Source organism: Prionailurus viverrinus, chromosome A1 (genome assembly GCF_022837055.1).
Source record: "Prionailurus viverrinus isolate Anna chromosome A1, UM_Priviv_1.0, whole genome shotgun sequence".
In the NCBI taxonomy this organism is placed as follows: Eukaryota; Metazoa; Chordata; class Mammalia; order Carnivora; family Felidae; genus Prionailurus; species Prionailurus viverrinus.
In genome coordinates, this window is record NC_062561.1 from 229,699,327 (window position 1) to 229,718,282 (window position 18,956).

At 39.6% G+C, this 18,956-nt stretch overlaps 1 protein-coding gene across 1 annotated transcript in view; it reads left to right on the top strand.

The window, feature by feature from the left end:
* The window catches only part of DNAH5 (dynein axonemal heavy chain 5), a 237,404-nt gene that overhangs the window by 48,131 nt on the left and 170,317 nt on the right, over positions 1-18,956 (top strand). The window contains exons 17-22 of the mRNA XM_047860273.1: positions 1,434-1,579; positions 7,253-7,441; positions 8,031-8,262; positions 9,551-9,741; positions 9,829-9,916; positions 16,131-16,264. Of these exons, the coding sequence (XP_047716229.1) occupies positions 1,434-1,579; positions 7,253-7,441; positions 8,031-8,262; positions 9,551-9,741; positions 9,829-9,916; positions 16,131-16,264 (980 nt within the window). The remainder of the gene's footprint in view (positions 1-1,433; positions 1,580-7,252; positions 7,442-8,030; positions 8,263-9,550; positions 9,742-9,828; positions 9,917-16,130; positions 16,265-18,956) is intronic.

Sequence of the window (18,956 nt, forward strand, 5' to 3'; positions counted from 1 at the left end):
GGGGGAGAGAATCCTTTCCAGTTTCCAGAGGTCACCTACATCCTTTGGCTCATGGTCACTCCATCTTCAAAGCCAGTAACATAGTATTCTTAAATCTCCTTCTCTCTGTTTCTCTGTTTCCATGGACTTTGACTCTCCTTCTTTCCTCTTATAAGGACTCTTAGGGCTACACTGCTCCCACCTAGTGTCGATAATTCCCACCTAGATAATTTAGGGCAGTTTCTACACCTCAAGATACTTAACTTGATCACATCTGCAAAGTCCCCTTTGCCATATCAGGTAGCATTTGAAGGGGATTAGGATGTGGACATCTTGGGGGATGGGGTGGGTCACAGATGTCCTCGAAGCAGCTTTATAGAATCAGAAACAGTAAAGAATTTTATTGAGCATTCATGCTTACCTAAAAGTGTTGGCTCTCTTCTAGTTGGAAATAAGCTTACCAGGCAAAACTTTTTGGTATCTTGATATTAACTTAGAAATGGCTGAAAACGTTTAAGGCCTTATTCTATAGGAAGTAAAGGTATTTATTTAAGGGAACATTTTACATCTTTGATACCTCATGAGTATATAACATGGACTTTCCTGTATTCAATTTTAACTTCATTTCCTAGATGAAAACCGTATCAGAAGAAAAGAGAATTGACTCTGCGGTATCCGTTGAAAACCATATTATCCCTTAGATAGAGCTTTATTAACCATCGTTCCTACTTTTGATGTAAAAGTGTTAATTTCCTCTGGAATTGACCTTTCTGTCAATGGAACTTAGTGTTCAATATTACTTCAGCACAACTTAAAACAAATGAACCTTATGATACTAACAGTAAAAGAAAAACCGAGGGAATTGTTTCACTTCAGTAATATCTGTTGGGGCGCCTGGCTGGCTCAGTTGGTGGAGCATGTGACTCTTGATCTTGGGGTTGTGAGTTCAAGCCCCATGTTGGGTGTAGAGATTACTTAAAAACAAAATCTTCAGAGAGAATTATCTGTTGAATACCTCCTGAGGAATAGGTACAGAGCTGTGTTGAACAAGCAAGGATGACAAAGAGGAATTCTAGAAGAAGAAAAGACACATGAGTAGATGAGTAGGCAATATGGCGCACGTAGAGCTAGAAGGATGCTCAGGGGTCAGTGCCAGCGCAGGAGGGGGGCGCAATTCGAATATGTGGAGAGTCACAGGAAGCCTCCTGAGGGAGATGCATTCGAGCCAGTCCTTGACGTCTTGAGTCAGAGAGAGGCAGGTGGAGAGAGCCAGAGCCGGGAAACCAGTTAGAGGAAGGATAGTGTGAGAAAACCAAGCGAGACACAGCGGTCCCCAGCGACCATAATCCTGATTTCACCACTGCGGTTTGGCCGTGTACATTTTTATTTTTTTATTTTTTTTTGAAAAAAGAAAAGTGCTTCATCCCTTGTATTCACTTCTATTTTTTCCAAAGAGGACCTGGAATTGCTGCTTGACAGAGTCAACGATCTGATGGAGTTTCGCATTGATGCCATTCTGGAAGAAATGAGCAGCACGCCGCTTTGCCGGCTTCCCCAGGAGGAGCCACTGACCTGCGCCGAGTTCCTCCAGATGACAAAGGTTATTAGGAGATTGATGTTTTTATTAAAAATTTTAAAATAAAGGGCATGTTCCGAAGCATAAGTTACACATTTTTCTTCTGTCTGTAATTGGTCTGTGATAGGTGTGATCAAACGTAGAGCTTTCTGGCAGTAATTTGAAAACGAAGAGGAACATATCTAAGGAGTCACTTAGACACGAAGAGCAGATCATTTCTTTTCAGACCAGTAGGAGGGGAAATTGCCATGGGACACATTTCTCGTTTTTTCCATATTTTTTGAAAAATAGAGCTATTGTGTTGAAGAGCTTCCAGTATGCTAGTGCTAATTAATAAGGCGATTGTTTTAAATATCTTCAGGGCAGAATTTCTTCCTTAAACATTTCTGTGGAGCACTGCTCCCCAAACAGGTGTCCAGTGGTACACAGTTCCAGAGTCACTGCCAGGAAACCGGGAAAGCTGGGTCTGGGTGCAGATTGCTCAGGGTAAGGACCGTTCCCCCAGTTACCCTGGCAGCTTCTTCACTCATTAACATATTCAAATAACAGCTTTCAGAAGGTCTCCTGGGAGAGCCTTTGTAACTTGCTTTGACCCATTATTTCTTACACTTTTTTTTTTTCCCAAATGGAACACTTTCTTCCTTATACCAGGATTAAGATCCTACAAACAGTGTTCCATGAATTGGCCCTTTGGAAATGAGACTTTGGCATCACTGCAGTGTTCTCTATGGGCATCCTGATTATGAGAATTCATCAGTGATGATTTTGATATTGTATGTCAGGAGTCCTCAAGACCACCTCCACTAGAAGGATGATTTATAAGAATGGCCGATTAAGGGATGTCTGAACGGCTCAGTTGGTTGAGTGTCAGACTTCGGCTCGGGTCACGATCTCACAGTTCTTGGGTTTGAGCCCTCCATTGGGCTCGCTGCTGTCAGCACGGAGCACACTTCAGATCCTCTGTCCCCTGCTCTCTCTCTCTGCCCCTCCCCACTCTCTCTCTGTCTCTCTCAAAATAAATAAACTTAAAAAAACAAAAAAGAATGGAAGATTGGTAAGAAAGACTCCTGGGAGTCAGCACCTACTTGCACTAAAGACTGAGACTTACTAGAGTGATATAGTAAAGACACCCAGGCCATAGGGAAACGAGGTGGTGGGGGGTTGGAGGAATGCATGTGTGCATTCCTTATGCTCTCTCACTCTCATGAGGGGCCACGCAGAGCTTACTCTCTCTCTAGCAACAAAAATGCAGCAACCTGTTTGCAACGTTTCTGCTCAGGGAAGTCCATGAGAAACTCAGTGCCCAAGCTTTTTATTGGGTGTGGTCACATAGGCACCGTCTGCCTAGCAGGGACCAAAATCCCAGGTATCTAGAAGGAAAACAGGTATGCAGCATAAACCACACTGTTTGCACAGGCTGTGTAGGCACAGTGAGCCAGTCTTACCAGCTGGGGAGCCGTGGGAACTTTCCCCAAATCCAGGCCCCCAGACACCAGCCAAAGACCAACGTCCCAAGCAGAATAGTAGTCTCAGTCCCGTCCCGGTAACACATGTTACCTTTTCTGCATATGTGGTAATCTTCAGTTTACACTAAATTACTACTAGATAACCAAAATTAAATGTCAGCATTTTAGAAATTCCTATTTCTTCCTTCTCTCAGACTCACCAGCTGTGTCTAGACCCCAAACTCCCCCTGCCCGTGCGCCCCTGCTCATTTGTCTGCTCTTGCCCTCTGAGAAATCACTTAGCTTCATGGTTTTAATGTTACCCCCTATTCTTAGGATTATTCTATAAAAATACATTTCTTTTAAATTTAAGCACAGGCTTTTAAAAATGGGAAAAATACTATTTATTATTATTATTTTTTTTATCATTTAGACCGTGCTTGTTACAGTTTGGGGTACGGACTATTTTATATGCCTCTCAGTAAAGTTGTGATCCCCTGCCACACGTGCAGCAGATTTTGATTTGTTTTTTATTATCTATTTATTTATTTTTTAAAAATTTATTTAGACAGAGAGAGCACACAAGCAGGGGAGAGGCAGAAAGAGAATCCCAAGCAGACTCCACATTGTTAGTGCAGAGCCTGACACAGGGCTCGAACTCGCAAAGTGTGATTCATTTTCTGAGCTGAAATCAAGGGTCAGACACTTAACCAACTGAGCCACCCAGGTGCCTCATATTTTGATTAAAAAAAATAGTTTTTTAAAGTAATCTTTATACCCAACATGGGGCTCGAACTCACAACCCTGAGATCAAGAGTCGCATGTTCCAATGACTGAGCCAGCCAGGTGCCCCTCCGGCAGATTTTGAATAGTGTTTTTCTCTCCCACTTAACGTTTTTTCAAGAACTATTTTTCATGTTGCTATGTGGCTTTTATAGCCACCTTTTTAATGATGCCTTCAAAATATTCTATTGAGTTCCTGTACCTTAATTTACTTACTCATTCCCTGTTGCTGGACATTTGGGTGGTTTCCAAAGTTTTGCTATTTTGCCAAGAGCTGCAATGAATATATTTATATGTATCATGTTTTCCCCTTTAGGACTATTTCTTTCTTCAAAGCAAAATTATTGCATCAAAGAATGTGGCTTCATTTAACAGCTCTTAATATTTGTAGCCAACCTGCTTTTCAAAAGGATGGCATCAGCTTCCAATGCCATCGGCAACGTAATGGTACCAATTTCACTATCTTTCAACAGATACTGTTTTATAATAATAGTAATAAATTGTAACAGAGATTTTATTATAAGTTATATAATAAAACAACACATTTATTATAAATAAAATATAATAAATTTATTGAAATAAATAATTTGAAATTATTATAACTTACTCATTTCAGTTTAAGTAGCAGAATCATAGAACCTAATCTTAATTTGCATTTTGCTTACCAAAATGAGTGATTACCGATGAAGTGAATGCTTTCTCTTGAATTTGTTTGCTTTTTTAAAAAAGTTTATTTATTTTGAGAGAGAGTGAGAGAGAGAGAACGCGTGCATGCTCACGAGTGAGGGAGGGACAGAGAGACGGGGAGAGAGAGAATCCCAAGCAGGCTCCATGCTGTCAGCGCAGAGCCCAACACACGGCTCGATTCCAAAAACTGTAAGATCATGACCTGAGCCGAAACCAAGAGTCGGAGGCTTAACCAGCTGAACCACCCAGACACCCCAGAATTTATTTACTTGGGGATACAGCAATGAGCAAGACAGATGAACTCCCTGCCTTCATGGAGCCCGTTTTCAAGTTCAGGATTCAGAAGAGCAAATAGACAAAAAAGCCAGTAACCCAACAAGTTAGGAGGTGATAAGCTCAGTGGAAAGAAACTAAGAGGGTAATGAAGAAAAGGAGTATCTGATAGACAGTTGTGATTTATGTTGATGGACAGGGATGACTTCTGCTATTACATTTGAGCAGAGGAAATGAGGGAGAAAGCCTTGGGAATAACTTTGGGGAAGACAATTCCAGGCACAGGGAACAATAAGTGCCCTGAGGCAGAAACTTGTTATGGTAGCTGGAGGAAGATGTTGCGTTAAAGTTCACCGAGTATGTTCTTATGCTGAGGGGGAAGGAGGAAGGGAATGGCTAGTAAGTATGGTGTCTGGGAAGCAGGGGAGTCTGTGATTTAGAACTCACGTTGTGTGATTATTCTTAAACAGAAGGGGACATACCGCATTCACTGAAAAAGGATAAGGGGTTAATGATAGAGGCCAGTTTATCTTCTGGGTGAGGGCATGGGGTCAGGGATTTGGGTCAGTCCCCACCTCTTGGCCTTTATTTGCTTTGTGCTGTAAAAATCAAGGTCACTGGCTGAGTATATGGAAGAGGACAGTGTAAAGATTTGAGGATACAGCTATTATGGGGCCTGGTAGAAGAATGTGACTGTAGTCCTGTAGAATGATTCTGGGTGGCATTAGGGGCCTGACTGAATTTGGGGACCACATTCCCAGTGCCAAGTACGTGCATTGCCTTGACTTGTCTATGTAAGTGGAAAGGGTTGGTTACCTGGTTCATGTGGGCTGGGCTTCTCCGGGCTGCGGCAGTGGAAGGCTGAGGGAGTGATGGAGGTAAGGATATTGATGAAAGAATGGTTGAAGTGAGAAAGCAAGTCATTAGGAAAGGGTGTGTACAGTGAAAGGATTTAGGATACAGACTCTAAAAAATATTAGTGCTCTCAGAAAATAAGGAGCTCATTTATATGGAATGAGATTAGCAAGTTTGGCAAATGTAGGTCCTGTGGTTATGTGTGCTTTGCTGACCAGTAATAAAAACAAACACTTCCTGAGTACTTACTTTGTGCCAGGCACTATTCTAGTATTTTACATACATTAGCTTATGGAATATTCCCAATAACATAAGGTAGGTTCTACAATAATCACCACTTAATTTTCAGATTGGGAGTCAAAGATTTCCCAGAACTAGGATCTGAACCCAGGAATTTTGGTGCTGGAGTCTCTACTTGTTACTAGATGGTACTAACTCTATCTCATCCCTTACCCAATCTCCGACCTGCCTCTTTTTCATAATTGTCTCAAGGCTAGGGATAGAGATTGGTAGTTGGGTGAAGTTGTGAGTTGGGAGTGAAGTTCTTATTTTATGCTTTATTTGGTGATAAAGAAGTTTAATAGTTTATTTCAGGACACATCAGAATGTTCCTATGTAAATGGTATCAAAATGCCATGTGCCCTGCAGCAGCGGAGTGGAGGTGAAGGTCATTGGTGATGAGGAGGTAAATGAGCCATGAAGCTGACGTTTGGAGTAGATGGTCCATGAGCACATTAGAAGAGTTTCAAGATGAGTAATGGTGGGCCTTGGAAAGGAACCAGAGACTGTGACCAACTAACAGGGTCTATTATTGCATGGACTTATTGTCCAACTAGGTGGTAAATTGCTGACTGTCTACATCATCTGTCTCTATCTATCTATCTATCTATCTATCTATCTATCTATCTATCTATCAATCATCTATCTATCTGTATCTATCACCCTACAGAACTGATCATAGTGCCCCAATCATTATTAGTTTATATTTGTTAAATCTCATTCTTGAGAAACATGGAATCTCACGAGAGGGGAGTGGAATATCTGAAATTAATTAGGAGCTGACTATGGCTTATTGTCAAAGGTGAGGAGAGAAAGGAGGCTGACTAGAGCAGATTGATGTGAAATAAAGGAAGCTTCATGGACAAAGAGGCTGATGATAAGCATTTGGAGGTGTTTTCTTTACTGTTGGAGAAGTAAGTATAATTTTGGTCTACCTGAGCTGATCAAGTTGGCTTCTTATCTTTAATGCATTCTTTTACATGCCTGCCAGGATTAATGTGAGGGGTGTGGCCCTGCATTATTGGAGGCCAAAATCCAATCTAGAGGCTAAATCTATGGCATTACTACTGGTACTGATATGGTCTTAAGAGTTAGATAAACAGGGGTGCCTGGGTGGCTCAGTTGGTTTAGTGTCCAACTTCAGCTCAGATCATGATCTCATGGTTTGTGAGTTTGAGCCCCGTGTTGGGCTCTGTGCTGACAGCTCAGAGCCTGGAGCCTACTTTGGAGTCTGTCTCTGCTCGTCTCCTGCTCACACTCTGTCTCTCTTTCTCAAAAAACAAAAAATAAATAAACATTAGAAGAAAAAGAACTAGATAAACAAATATGACACTGTTTTTCTTCTTCTTCTTCTTTTTTTTTTTTTTTTTGGTAGGACCTTTGTGTAAATGGTGCTCAGGTACTAAATTTTAAAAGCTCATTAGTGGAGGAAGCAGTGAATGAACTAATAAATATGTTGCTGGATGTGGAAGTTCTGTCCAAAGAAGAAAGTGACAAAGTATCTAATGTAAATAGCGCTGATTCAAAAAACGAAAGTTCAGGTAAGAGATGGGGTAATGGAAGGGTCTTACTTGTCCAAGGGCATTACTGAAAACTAAAATTTCATTTGCTATATGTCAGTTACTTTCACACTTCTGTAAACGCTCTCCCAATTTTATAAGGACATTTATAAATCTGAAGTTATGATTCTGAGCCTATTGTCATTAGTCCCATTATTTTTTTTGTGAAATTCTACAAGCATGTACCTTGTCAGTAGAGTAGGATGGATGACGGATTGGAATTCCCATTAGAGGATCTCTGTCTATCCTAAAGCAAACCTTTCATGGGGATGAGGACACTGACAGGCAGAGAAGGAAAGTGATTCCTCCGAGGCTTTATGGCTGTTGATAGAGAGCATCAGAACCCAGGTCCCTGAGGCCCCGTCTTGCTTTTTCAGCCATAGCTCAGGCCTCTCCTCCTGTTTCCTCACACTGTGGAGCAGAGAGGCCTCCAATAACCCATGTGGTGCCCCAATTTCCTCTTCCTCACTTTCTAGGAAATCTGACGTCTAAGTATGATTAAACTTGCACGTAATTTATCTTATCTCTTCAATTGCGATAGATGGTTCTCTTTCTTTCCATCTCCCTCCATCTTCTCATCTTGTAACAGCAAAGAGAGAAGGAAATTCCGACACCTTGACGTCATCCCTCAAGGCCCCGGCAGGCCTCTTGCCTTTGGCAACAATCCTGAGAAAGAAGAAGGAGACTGAGATATTAGAAGAGGAAGCCTGCGGGTTACTCTCCCATTTTAACCATCTAAACACGGATGCGCTTCTGAAAGTTACAAGAAACGCACTGGAGGCCATCCGCAAGCGCATTCATTCCTGCAACATGGTGAACTTCCGGGGTAATAATTCTGCACAGCTTGCCTACTGGCGGGTCAGGCATGGTTGCTGCTTGTGTGTGTGTATATTCCTGCTATTTGTAAATAATTTAAAAAAATCCACCATTTACTAACAGCCTCCGTGTAAGTTTATACTTTATGAACTTTGATTATGCCAATAATTCTGTGAAGTAGGTCTTAGTAATCCATACTTTCCAAAACAGAAAATGTTTTTACTATTTTTGGGTCAATTTGCTACTTTCCAGCTAGTTTGCTCATTCTTAATACAATCATCCTGTCCTCAGCACAGTTCAGAAACACATGTTGTATTCCCAGATGAGCCACAAAAATCCATCAAATCTAGAGACATTCTGCAATTACATTTTAAATTAAAAATTAAAATAAAATATTAATTAGAATAGAAAAATAATAGGGCAAAAAACCCTTTTTATTTATTTTGAATATTGGCGTTTAAGGGGAAGCGTCTTTAATAATTAAAAGTAGATGAGTAACAGTGGATACATTGAAGGGATTTTTTGATTGGTAGCGTGGTTTATTATGCTTTATTTCACTTTGGAAGGGAAGATAATCCTTTTATTTAACACCAGGGTATTATTAGAACTTATCAAGCGTTGGTTGATATGCTGAATATTAAATCACATGTGTTTCCAACTGTATACATTGCAGGTATTTCCAACTATATAAGGTTACAGACACATATGCACACACACACCCCCACATTTATATATCTATGCTATACTGATACTTATACCTACATGCAACTTCAAAAGCCCCTTAGTTATAAATGGTGAGTTACACCTTATTTCTTCTCCACTCTTTCACTGCTCCCAGTTTGGATTATACACACTGTGGTAGAAAGGTGTTTTATTTGAAATTTTCCCAACTGGTTATGTGCTCTGACTTTGCCTTATTCTGATAGTTATTCTTGTTCTTCATGCCTTGCTTCCTTATTCTCCATTTAACATTTAATTTGGTGGCATGGTGGTATGTGAACAGCATCCTTCTCAGTATTTTGGCTAACAGTTTACATATTTAAGCCTGATCCCACATAGTGGGTGTCCGTTATGGAGGGGGCACCAGTGGCTTGCATCAGTAGAAAATGCGTCGGTCCCACTGAACTGTTGTTATGTTGGATAAAACGAGTTAGTTTTCATTCGTCTACCAAATATTTGTCTGATTATATATATCAATTATGTATTGTTCCAGGTGCTTTAATTTTTCCAGCTTAAAATGAAATAAAACCCATTTTAAATAAAAAATAGTAAGGCTTCCCTCTTTTGTGTTAACTCAGACAGTAACAGTACATCGAAGAGGAAGCAGAACAGTCTGCCCATTTTCCGGGCGGACATCACTCTGGCCATTCCCAACATTGCCATGGCCCCTGCCCTGGAAGACATACAGCAGACGCTGAACAAAGCTGTGGAGTGCATCGTCAATGTCACCAAGGGCATTAGACAGTGGAGCAGCGAGCTGTTGTCTAAGGTGGGTGTGGGTGAAGGAATCATTTCATATGGAAGATTCTTCTGTTATGGATGGGGCTGAGCTGAAGAATATCCTTTCACTTTGTAGAAAAAGATGCAGGAAAGAACGATGGCTGCTTTGCAGAATAATGAAGACAGTGATTCTGATGCTGAAATTGGAGAAAATGAACCTCAAGGTAAATGTTCCTTTAGTCCTTTTTAACCAGTCATTGAAAACCAACATTGATGGAGCTAAAATGTATTTTCCCTCCGTGCAATTCTTAAATCAGTGTTGATTGGAATATAAATCTATGAGCCAGTTTTAAGTTAATATAATATGAAGGTCCACGTATTTTAATATCGCCATTATAAATGGTATATATTTAGTGTATACATCACAGATATGGCTGCCTCACTGATTTCTGGTCCCTGGTAATGAAAAGAACAGGGGGACAAGGAAGACTTTAGTCTCACAGTTTAAAGAGAAACTTGTCATCATTGAGATGAATATTTTCTGACATTTAAGAGATAGTTTGTATTTTAACCCAGTATGTGTCCTGTTGTGCTAATGTGTTGTGATTTTTGCCGTATGTCTCATGGTTTTCATTTATAGTCTGTAAAATTAGAGAACATATGATATCCAGTTGCTAACGATATTAAATGTTGTCTTTAGTCCTGCAAACTCTTTCTACAGCAACCCTGCAAAAGGGAGATGCCATGTAATTTTCAATTATTATTTATATTCCTGCATGGTAAATCAGCTAACCATCACAAGAAACCGAAACAGGTACCTCTTTGGGATAGTCTGTCACTGAGAAAGAGAAAGATAGCTCAGAACAGTGTTGCCCACAACTTACAATAGTATTTATTGAAGCTAAAAAAAAGCGTATGTTATTGTGTTAACTTCAATTTTTATATTATTTGGAAACACTGCTTTACTTCCTAAAATAGTCTAAAATGCAGAATTTTCTAAACTCAGAATATGCTCAGTCATGAATTATGTCTAAAATGGAGAAGAAAAAATGTTTAATGAAAAGTTGCCTGTATGTGTTTGTCATGACAAATGAATTAAAAAAATAAGCTGCATTAGAAAAAAATAACAGTTTTGAGATATAACTTACATAAAATGTGTCCTTTATTTAAGAATTTATCCTTTTAACGTGTACAATTTGGTGGTTTTAGTATATTCACAGAGTTGTATGCCCATCACCCACTATTTAATTGTAGACCATTTTTATCACTCCCCATCCCCCTCCCCCCAGCCCCTGGGAACCACCGACCTACTTTGTCTTTATGGATTTGCTTGCTCTGGACATTTGATATAAATGGAATCATACTGTACATGGTCTTTTGTGACTTCCTTTATTTAGCATAACACTTTCTTTTTCTTAAAATTTTTTTTTAATGTTTATTTATTATTTTGAGAGAGAGAAAGACAGAGCAAAAGCAGGGGGGATGAACAGAGAGAGAGGGTCAGACACAGAATCTGAAGCAGGCTCCAGGCTCTGAGCTGTCAGCATAGAGCCCGATGTGGGGCTCGAACCCACAAACCTTGAGATCATGACCTGAGCCGAAGTCAGACACTTAACTGACTGAGCCACCCCGGCACCCCTCGCATGGTATTTTCAAGGTTCATGTGGTAGCAAAATGTTAGTACTTCTTTTCTTTTTATTGCTGAGTCATATTCCATTGTATGGACATGCCACATTTTCCTGATGCATCCGTTAGTTGAGCATTTGCGTTATTTCTGCTTTTGGACACTTATGCATAATACTGCTGTGAACATCTGCGTAGAGTTTTTGTACAGACATGTTTTGTTTTCCTTTCCGTTGGGTCTGTACCGAGGAGTGGCATGGCTGAGTCCGCAAGGTAACTTTATGCGTAACATTCTGAGGACGTGCCAAACTGTTTTCCAGAGCAGTCGTGCCATTTTCCACCCCCACCAGCGGTGTGTCAGGCTTCCGCAAAAGCCCCCTGCACCCTCACCAGCCCTTGTCTGCTTTGGTTGTAGCCATTCTCGCAGGGGTAAAGTGGCACCTCAGTGGGGGTTAGATTTGCCCTCCCCTAATGACTAATGATGTTGAGCATCTTACGTGGTTTTTGGCCATTTGTATATCTTGTTTGGAGAAATGTCTATTCAGATTTTTTGCCCATGTTTTAAAATATTGGATTATTTGTCTTTTCATTGGTGAGCTGTAACAGTTATTTACCTCAATACAAGATCAGATAATTTGCAAATATTTTCTCCATTCTGTGGGTTGTCTTTCACTTTCTTAATGGTATTTTGAAAGTATAGATGTTTTAATTTTGATTAAGTCCAATTTAGCTGCTTTTTTTTTTTGTGGTGCTTTTGATTTTATATTTAAAAAAGGGTTGTGGGGGGTGGGGTGCCTGGGTGGCTCAGTCTGTTAAGCATCCAATGCCCTGTTTTGGGCTCCCCGCTGACAGAGGTTGGGATTCTCTCTCTCCCTCTCTCTCTCTGCCCCTCCCTCACTCGTACTCTCTCTCTCTCTCTCAAAATAAATAAACTTAAGAGAAAAAAAGAAACAGGGGCGCCTAGTTGGCTCAGTCAGTGAAGCCTCCTACTTTAGCTCAGGTCATGATCTTGCAGTCTGTGGGTTCGAGCCCCACCTTGGGCTCTGTGCTGACAGCTCAAAGCCTGGAGCCTGCTTCAGATTCTATGTCTCCCTCTCTCTCTGCACCTCCTCTGCTTACACTCTCACTCTCTCTCAAAAATAAATAAAAACATTAAAAAAAAAAAAGAAGAAGCAGTTGTGGGGCACCTGCCTGGTTCAGTTGGCGGAGCATGTGATTCTTGATCTCTGGGGTAATGAGTTCGAGCCCCATGTTGGGTACAGAGATTGGTTAAAAATAAAATCTTAAAAAAAAAGAAAAAAAAAAGAAAAAAAAGAAACTGTTGCTTCACCTAAGGTCATGAAGGTTTACTGCTATGTTTTTTATTTTTTTAACATATTTTATAGTTTTAACTGTTATATTTCGGCCTGTGATCCATTTTGAGTGAAATAGGATTTCAAATTCATTTTTTGCCTGTGGATATTCACTTGTGACAGTACCATTTATTGCAAAGACTGTTTTTTCCCAGCTGCATTTTCTTGGGATCTTTGTTAAGAATCAATTGACCATAAATGTAAAAGTAAGCATTTATTTTTGCACCCTTGGTTTTATTTCATTGATCTTCTGCACCACCCTGTCTTGGTTACCGTAGCTTTGAAGTAAGTTTTGAAGTTGGAAAAAGAATCTTCCAACATTTTCCTTTTTCAAGGTTGTTGATGACTATTCTAGGTCCCTAGTATTTCCATATGAATTTTAGAATCAGCTTGTGAGTTTCTACAGAAAAAGGCAGCTGTGATTTTTATAGGCATTGTGCTGAATTACAGAGTATTGAAATGAAATTTGAAAGGATTCAAATAATGCAAAGTACATTCTCCCACCGTATTGTAAAAATCAGTTACAGGAGATTTGGGAAATTCCCAAATACATAAAAATTAAATAACACACTCTGAAATAACCAATGAGCCAAAGAAGAAATCACAAAGGAAATTGGGAAGTACTTTTAGGACGAAAGCAAAGGAAAACACAAAATACCAGAACTTATGAAATGTAGTTATAAGTTCCAAGTTATAAGCACTTGGAAGGAAATTTATAATCTTAAACATGGACATTAAAAAAGAAGAAATACCTTAAATCCATAACCTAGTCTTCTGTCTTAACAAAACTCTTTTCAAGGTCACTATTTTTTTCTTCTAGAGACTGTAATCTGTTGAGCCCCTCTTGTGAATTCTCATTTCATTTATGTTCTCCTCGATCTCAGAATTTGCATTCAACTCTTTTGTATTTCTATTTCATTATTGCTATTCTTTATTTTGTGAGACATGATTCTCACACTTTCTTTTTTTTTTTAAAGTTTATTTATTTTGAGAGAGAGAAGCAGAGAGAGAGAGAGAGAGAGAGAGAGAGAGAGAGAGAGAGAGAGAGAATTCCAAGCAGGCTCCACCCTGTCAATGCAGAGCCCAATATGGGACTCAAACTCAGGAACCTTTCGTAAGATCATGACCTGAGTCGAGATCAAGAACTGAAGGCTTAACTGACTGAGCCACCCAGGTGCCCCTTCTTTAATTCTTTAGTTAGGGTTTTCTATCATTCCCTGAACACATTTATAATAGCTGATATACATATTTTTGTCTAGTAATTCCAATAGTTGGGTTTTCTCATGTAGAGTTTCTGTTCACTGCTGTTGTTCCTGTGTGTGGGGACTGCTATTTTGTATCTTTGCATGGCTGACCATTCTTATTTTTGTTAAAAACTTGATATTTTAAAGAATAGAATGTGGCACCTTTGAAAATCTGGCTGTCTTGTCCCCAGTCTGTTGTTGTTGTCACTGTTTGTCTTTTATTGACTTTATGGACTCTCCTGGACTAATTCTGTAGAATTTGCCTTTCCTGTGGTGTGCACAGCTGGAGTTTCTGGTTAGTTTCATGGTCAGCTAACGATTGCCTAGAGATTTCCTTAATCCTCTGAACCAGTAAGTCTTACACCCTTCGCCTAGGGGATGGTATGTTGGCTGGAGCACCTGACGGCTCAGGAAGTTTTCAGGACTGCCTTAGCCTTTGTTTACTGATTGTGCGAGGCCCTGAGTTCAGACAAAGTAAAAGATCAGGGCATTTTAGGTCTTTCCTGGGCATGTGCACAGCTCTGTACATATGCATGACTTTTAGAGCCCCAGGGGATCACGACTTTACAACACCCTCTGTGGATATCTATCTCATTCCTCAGATCTTTAATTTTTTTGGCCAACCTCTTATCTCAACGAGTACCATTGTCTCAGGCGTCTGTGAAGTTAATTGTTACTGCTCATTTTTTTCTAATAAATGCTTTGGTGATAGGGTTTTTGTTTGTTTGTTTGTTTGTTTGTTTTTTTACTCAGTGAATTCTGAGTCAAGTCAAATAAAGACAAACTCTGGATGGGGCTTTTCTAGAGAACATCACGATGAATCAAATAGTCACAATTCTCTGGGGCTTCTTGAGGGGCTCCAAAGCCAGTCTGGCTCCTGGGTGATGCTAAGCTGTGGCTGTGTTTCTCAAAGCAAACACATTGCCAAGGAGGGGGCAATGGACCTAGGGAAGTTAAAACACCTCGAAATTCACTATGGTTGCCAAGATTTTAGCATTTTTTCTTTTTTTTATAATTAAAAATTTTTTAAATATTTATTTTTGAGAGAGAGGCAGAGCATCGTGGGGGAGGGGCAGAGAGAGAGGGAGACACAGTATGCGAAGCAGGCTCCAGGCTCTGAGCTGTCAGCACAGAGCCCAACATGGGGCTTGAACTCACGGACTGCGAGATCATGACCTGAGCTGAAGTTGGATGCTCAACTGACTGAGCCACTCAGACGCCCCTTAGCATTTCTTCTTAAATAAAGAAACACTATTTGGATTCTTGCAAGCTTTGGGTAATGTCCAGAGTCCTGAAAAATTGATATTGACAAGTTTTCAGTTGCTTTTTACAAAGAAGCAGATTGTCAGAGGTCCTTACTTTATAGAAATTTCTTCCTTATAGAAATCCCTTCGTCTTTTTATTTTATTTATTTTCAAAAATTTTTTAATTAAAAAATTTTTTTATTTAATTTTTTTAATTTAATTTTTTATTTTTTTAAATTTACATCCAAATTAGTTAGCATATAGTGCAACAATGATTTCAGGAGTAGATTCCTTAGTGCCCCTTACGCATTTAGCCCATCCCCCCTCCCCCAAACTCTCCAGCAACCCTGTTTGTTCTCCATATTTATGAGTCTCTTCTGTTTTGTCCCCCTCCCTGTTTTCATATTCTTTTTGTTTCCCTTCCCTTATGTTCATCTGTTTTGTCTCTTAAAGTCCTCATGTGAGTGAAGTCATATGATTTTTGTCTTTCTCTGACTAATTTCACTTAGCATAATACCCTCCAGTTCCATCCACATAGTTGCAAATGGCAAGATTTCATTCTTTTTGATTGCTGAGTAATACTCCATTGTGTGTGTGTGTGTGTGTGTGTGTGTGTGTGTGTGTGTGTATATATATATATATATATATATATATACCACATCTTCTTTATCCATTCATCCATCGATGGACATTTGGGCTCTTTCCATACTTTGGCTGTTGTTGACAGTGCGGCTATAAACATGGGGGTGTATGTGTCCCTTCGAAACAGCACACCTGTATCCCGTGGATAAATGCCTAGTAGTGCAATTGCTGGGTCGTAGGGTAGTTCTATTTTTAGTTTTGTGAGTAACCTTCATACTGTCTTCCAGAGTGGCTGCACCAGCTTGCATTTCTATCCCTTCATCTTTTTAAAGCATGTTCCCTATGCTGTTGATATAAATTTCTCTCTCTCTCTCTCTCTTTTTTTGGTTTTAGATACCTTTGAAATAGCATCTGTAAACTTACCCATTCCCGTGCAAACCAGGAACTATTATAAGAATGTGTCTGATAACAAAGAGATTGTGAAATTAGTCTCTGTGCTTAGCACAATCATCAACTCCACCAAAAAGGTATGTCAAAAGGATTTGCCACCAGAACCCTTTGCTTTACAATATGTACTTGTGTGAATGTCACAAGCTTGTGTCCTACACGTAGCCTGGGTCTCACCCACGGTGCCTTTGGTGAGGAGCTATGGAATCTTGGATGTGCTCAGCAAATGTTTATTTACCTAAAACTTTTTCTTTCTAGGTTGCGAGGTGAAAAAGGACCATTATTCCTATGTTTTATGTTGTGTTCTGTTTAATGCTTTAAGTCTATGTATTTACTGATTTAGTACAAATAAACCTAACTGTTAAAAAATTTTAAGGGGTGCCGGGTGGCTCAGTCAGTTAAGTGTCTGATTCTTGGTTTCGGCTCAGGTCATGATCTCACAGTTCGTGGCTTCGAGCCCCACATCGGGCTCTGCAGCCGACAGCGTGGAGGCTGCTTGGCGTTCTCTTTCTCTCCCTCTCTCTCTGGCCCTCCTGCACTTTCACTGTCTCTCTCAAAATAAGTATATAAACCTAAAAAATTCAAAGCACAAGTGAGTACTAGTCAGTACTGACTAGTATCATCTGAAGCAGAATAAGGCTTATACTTAATTTTTCCTATTTGTGTAGTCAGGTAAATCTCATAAGCTATCAGATGAAAACGTGTGTGTATTACCACACGGAGACGAGGTCATAGGGAAAATAAAGCAAATAGGTGTTATCAATTCAAACTTGTACTCGAAAGGGGTGTACATTAGGATTAAGTTGTCTTCCAACCTGTTCCTCTCTCAGCTCCCCCCTTTCTGTTCAGGCAAGCCTGTTTTTGTCAAAAGGATTCAGAACCCTGAAGTCAGCTTCTACTTACGCACAATTTATATTCACACTGCCGCCAATACCTGTTGACTCTTTAAAAATGTCTCTTTGTGTTGAGGGAATAGTTGTCACTCAGCAAATATATCTTTTCTATTACTCGGTTCTGATAGAATGAGCTTCATTTGTTTGAAAACATTTTGAGAGCTGCCGTTGCTGTAACCATGTGAAGAAATATTATTAAGTTTAATTTTAATGTGTTCCTGAGGGAACTGGAAGCTTTTGCATTTATGCATTTTCAATATTCCTTTCTTAAGATATTGAAGGTCCTGTATTTAATTTTGCCTTAGGGACAGTGTTCACATAATTCAATTTAACAAATATTTATCTAGTGCTTAGTTTATCAAGCTCTGTAGGCATGATAAAGGTAAGTATTTTATGGCGATGATAAACATTCAGATATATTTCCAAATGTTGCAGTAATCATGGAACATACAATGAAATAAATCAATAATGAAGCTCATTACTTTCTCTGAATATAAGCAGCCACTATTATGAAAATCTAAGGGTAAGCATAGTCGTTGAAATTAGCATACTGCTGACAACAAAATGCTTATCTCTGTGTTATTTCTGTCGCATTTGCTTTTATATTACACGAAGGAAGGGTGCAAATCTTAGGCACTTAGAATAACTTGGACTTTTTCCAGACTGACGAGATGGACATAGTGTTTCTGGAAGAATAACTACACACTTCGTCATCATACTAGACATGATCAGCTCTGTATAGCCAAAGACCCTTCTGGGTGATTCTGGCTCAACTATGGAAAATCCTCTGATCCCAGCCCTTTTCTTCTTGCCATCGCTGACTGGATCAGATTGTAAACCTGACCTACATTCAGCAGATCCGTAGGCTAGCCACCAACTTCCAACATTGCCTGGCTTGGAAAGATGAGCTGGACCAAACAATTTAAATAACCTTGGCAATAAAAATAGCTTCAGCTCTACACCCACAGTTCGTGCAATTTTTCCTTTAAGCCCTAGGTTACCTCCACTTTAAAAATTTCCAACTTGATAAAGAGTGACACCGTCAGAAAAGATAAATGAGAGTCTCAACGTATTTAGGTAGGGTATGTTCTTAATATTATAAAGTCTAGGATGTTTAAAGAGCTCAGGATTCTGGAATTTCTACCCATATTTTGGCATCTTTGGTAATATGTAATTCATTCTCCACGTCATCCTACACTTGTGAATGTCTATATACTGTTGCAATTCATTCTGGGTGTGCATGTCAACATCTCAGTCCATGCAAGGGGGTCACTTTGGCTGGGATAAGTCGTGGCGGGCTTAGCTTTCCAATTTTAATTGAAGTCTGGGATGTCTCAATGGCTATTACACCCGAGGCATGTGGGACACTTTCGGTGCATTTGGGGATTGGAGTGAAGCCATTTGGTTTAGTGCAGGTTGGTAAGCTTTACTTAAGTGACTGGGCCATTTAGAATGCTGTTGGTATGCTATATTTTTTCAAATAATGGCATTTTAAATTCTATCCCAGTTAAAACATTTTTTTCTCACGCAGATGTATCTCTGAAATTATAATATAAGCCAATAGAAAAAGTTGATTCCCAAGAGGTACACGCATAAGAAATGAGGAGCCAAATCTTTAATTATTTATAGGTGATATGATTATCTATTATATAAATCCAAGAGGCTGATCTAAAAAAAAAATATGGCCCAATGAGAGTCAGGTTAGAGTTCGTTGAAAGGTAATTATAGGCATTTCTGCTGTCATACAATAAACATTCCTGAAAACACTGTTTTGCAAAGTTGCACATCAAATACAATACGGATTATGAGAAAAACAGAATTGAGGCAGAAACACAAAACCTAGGAAAGTTTGTAACCGAGTAGTTACAAAAACAGGGGC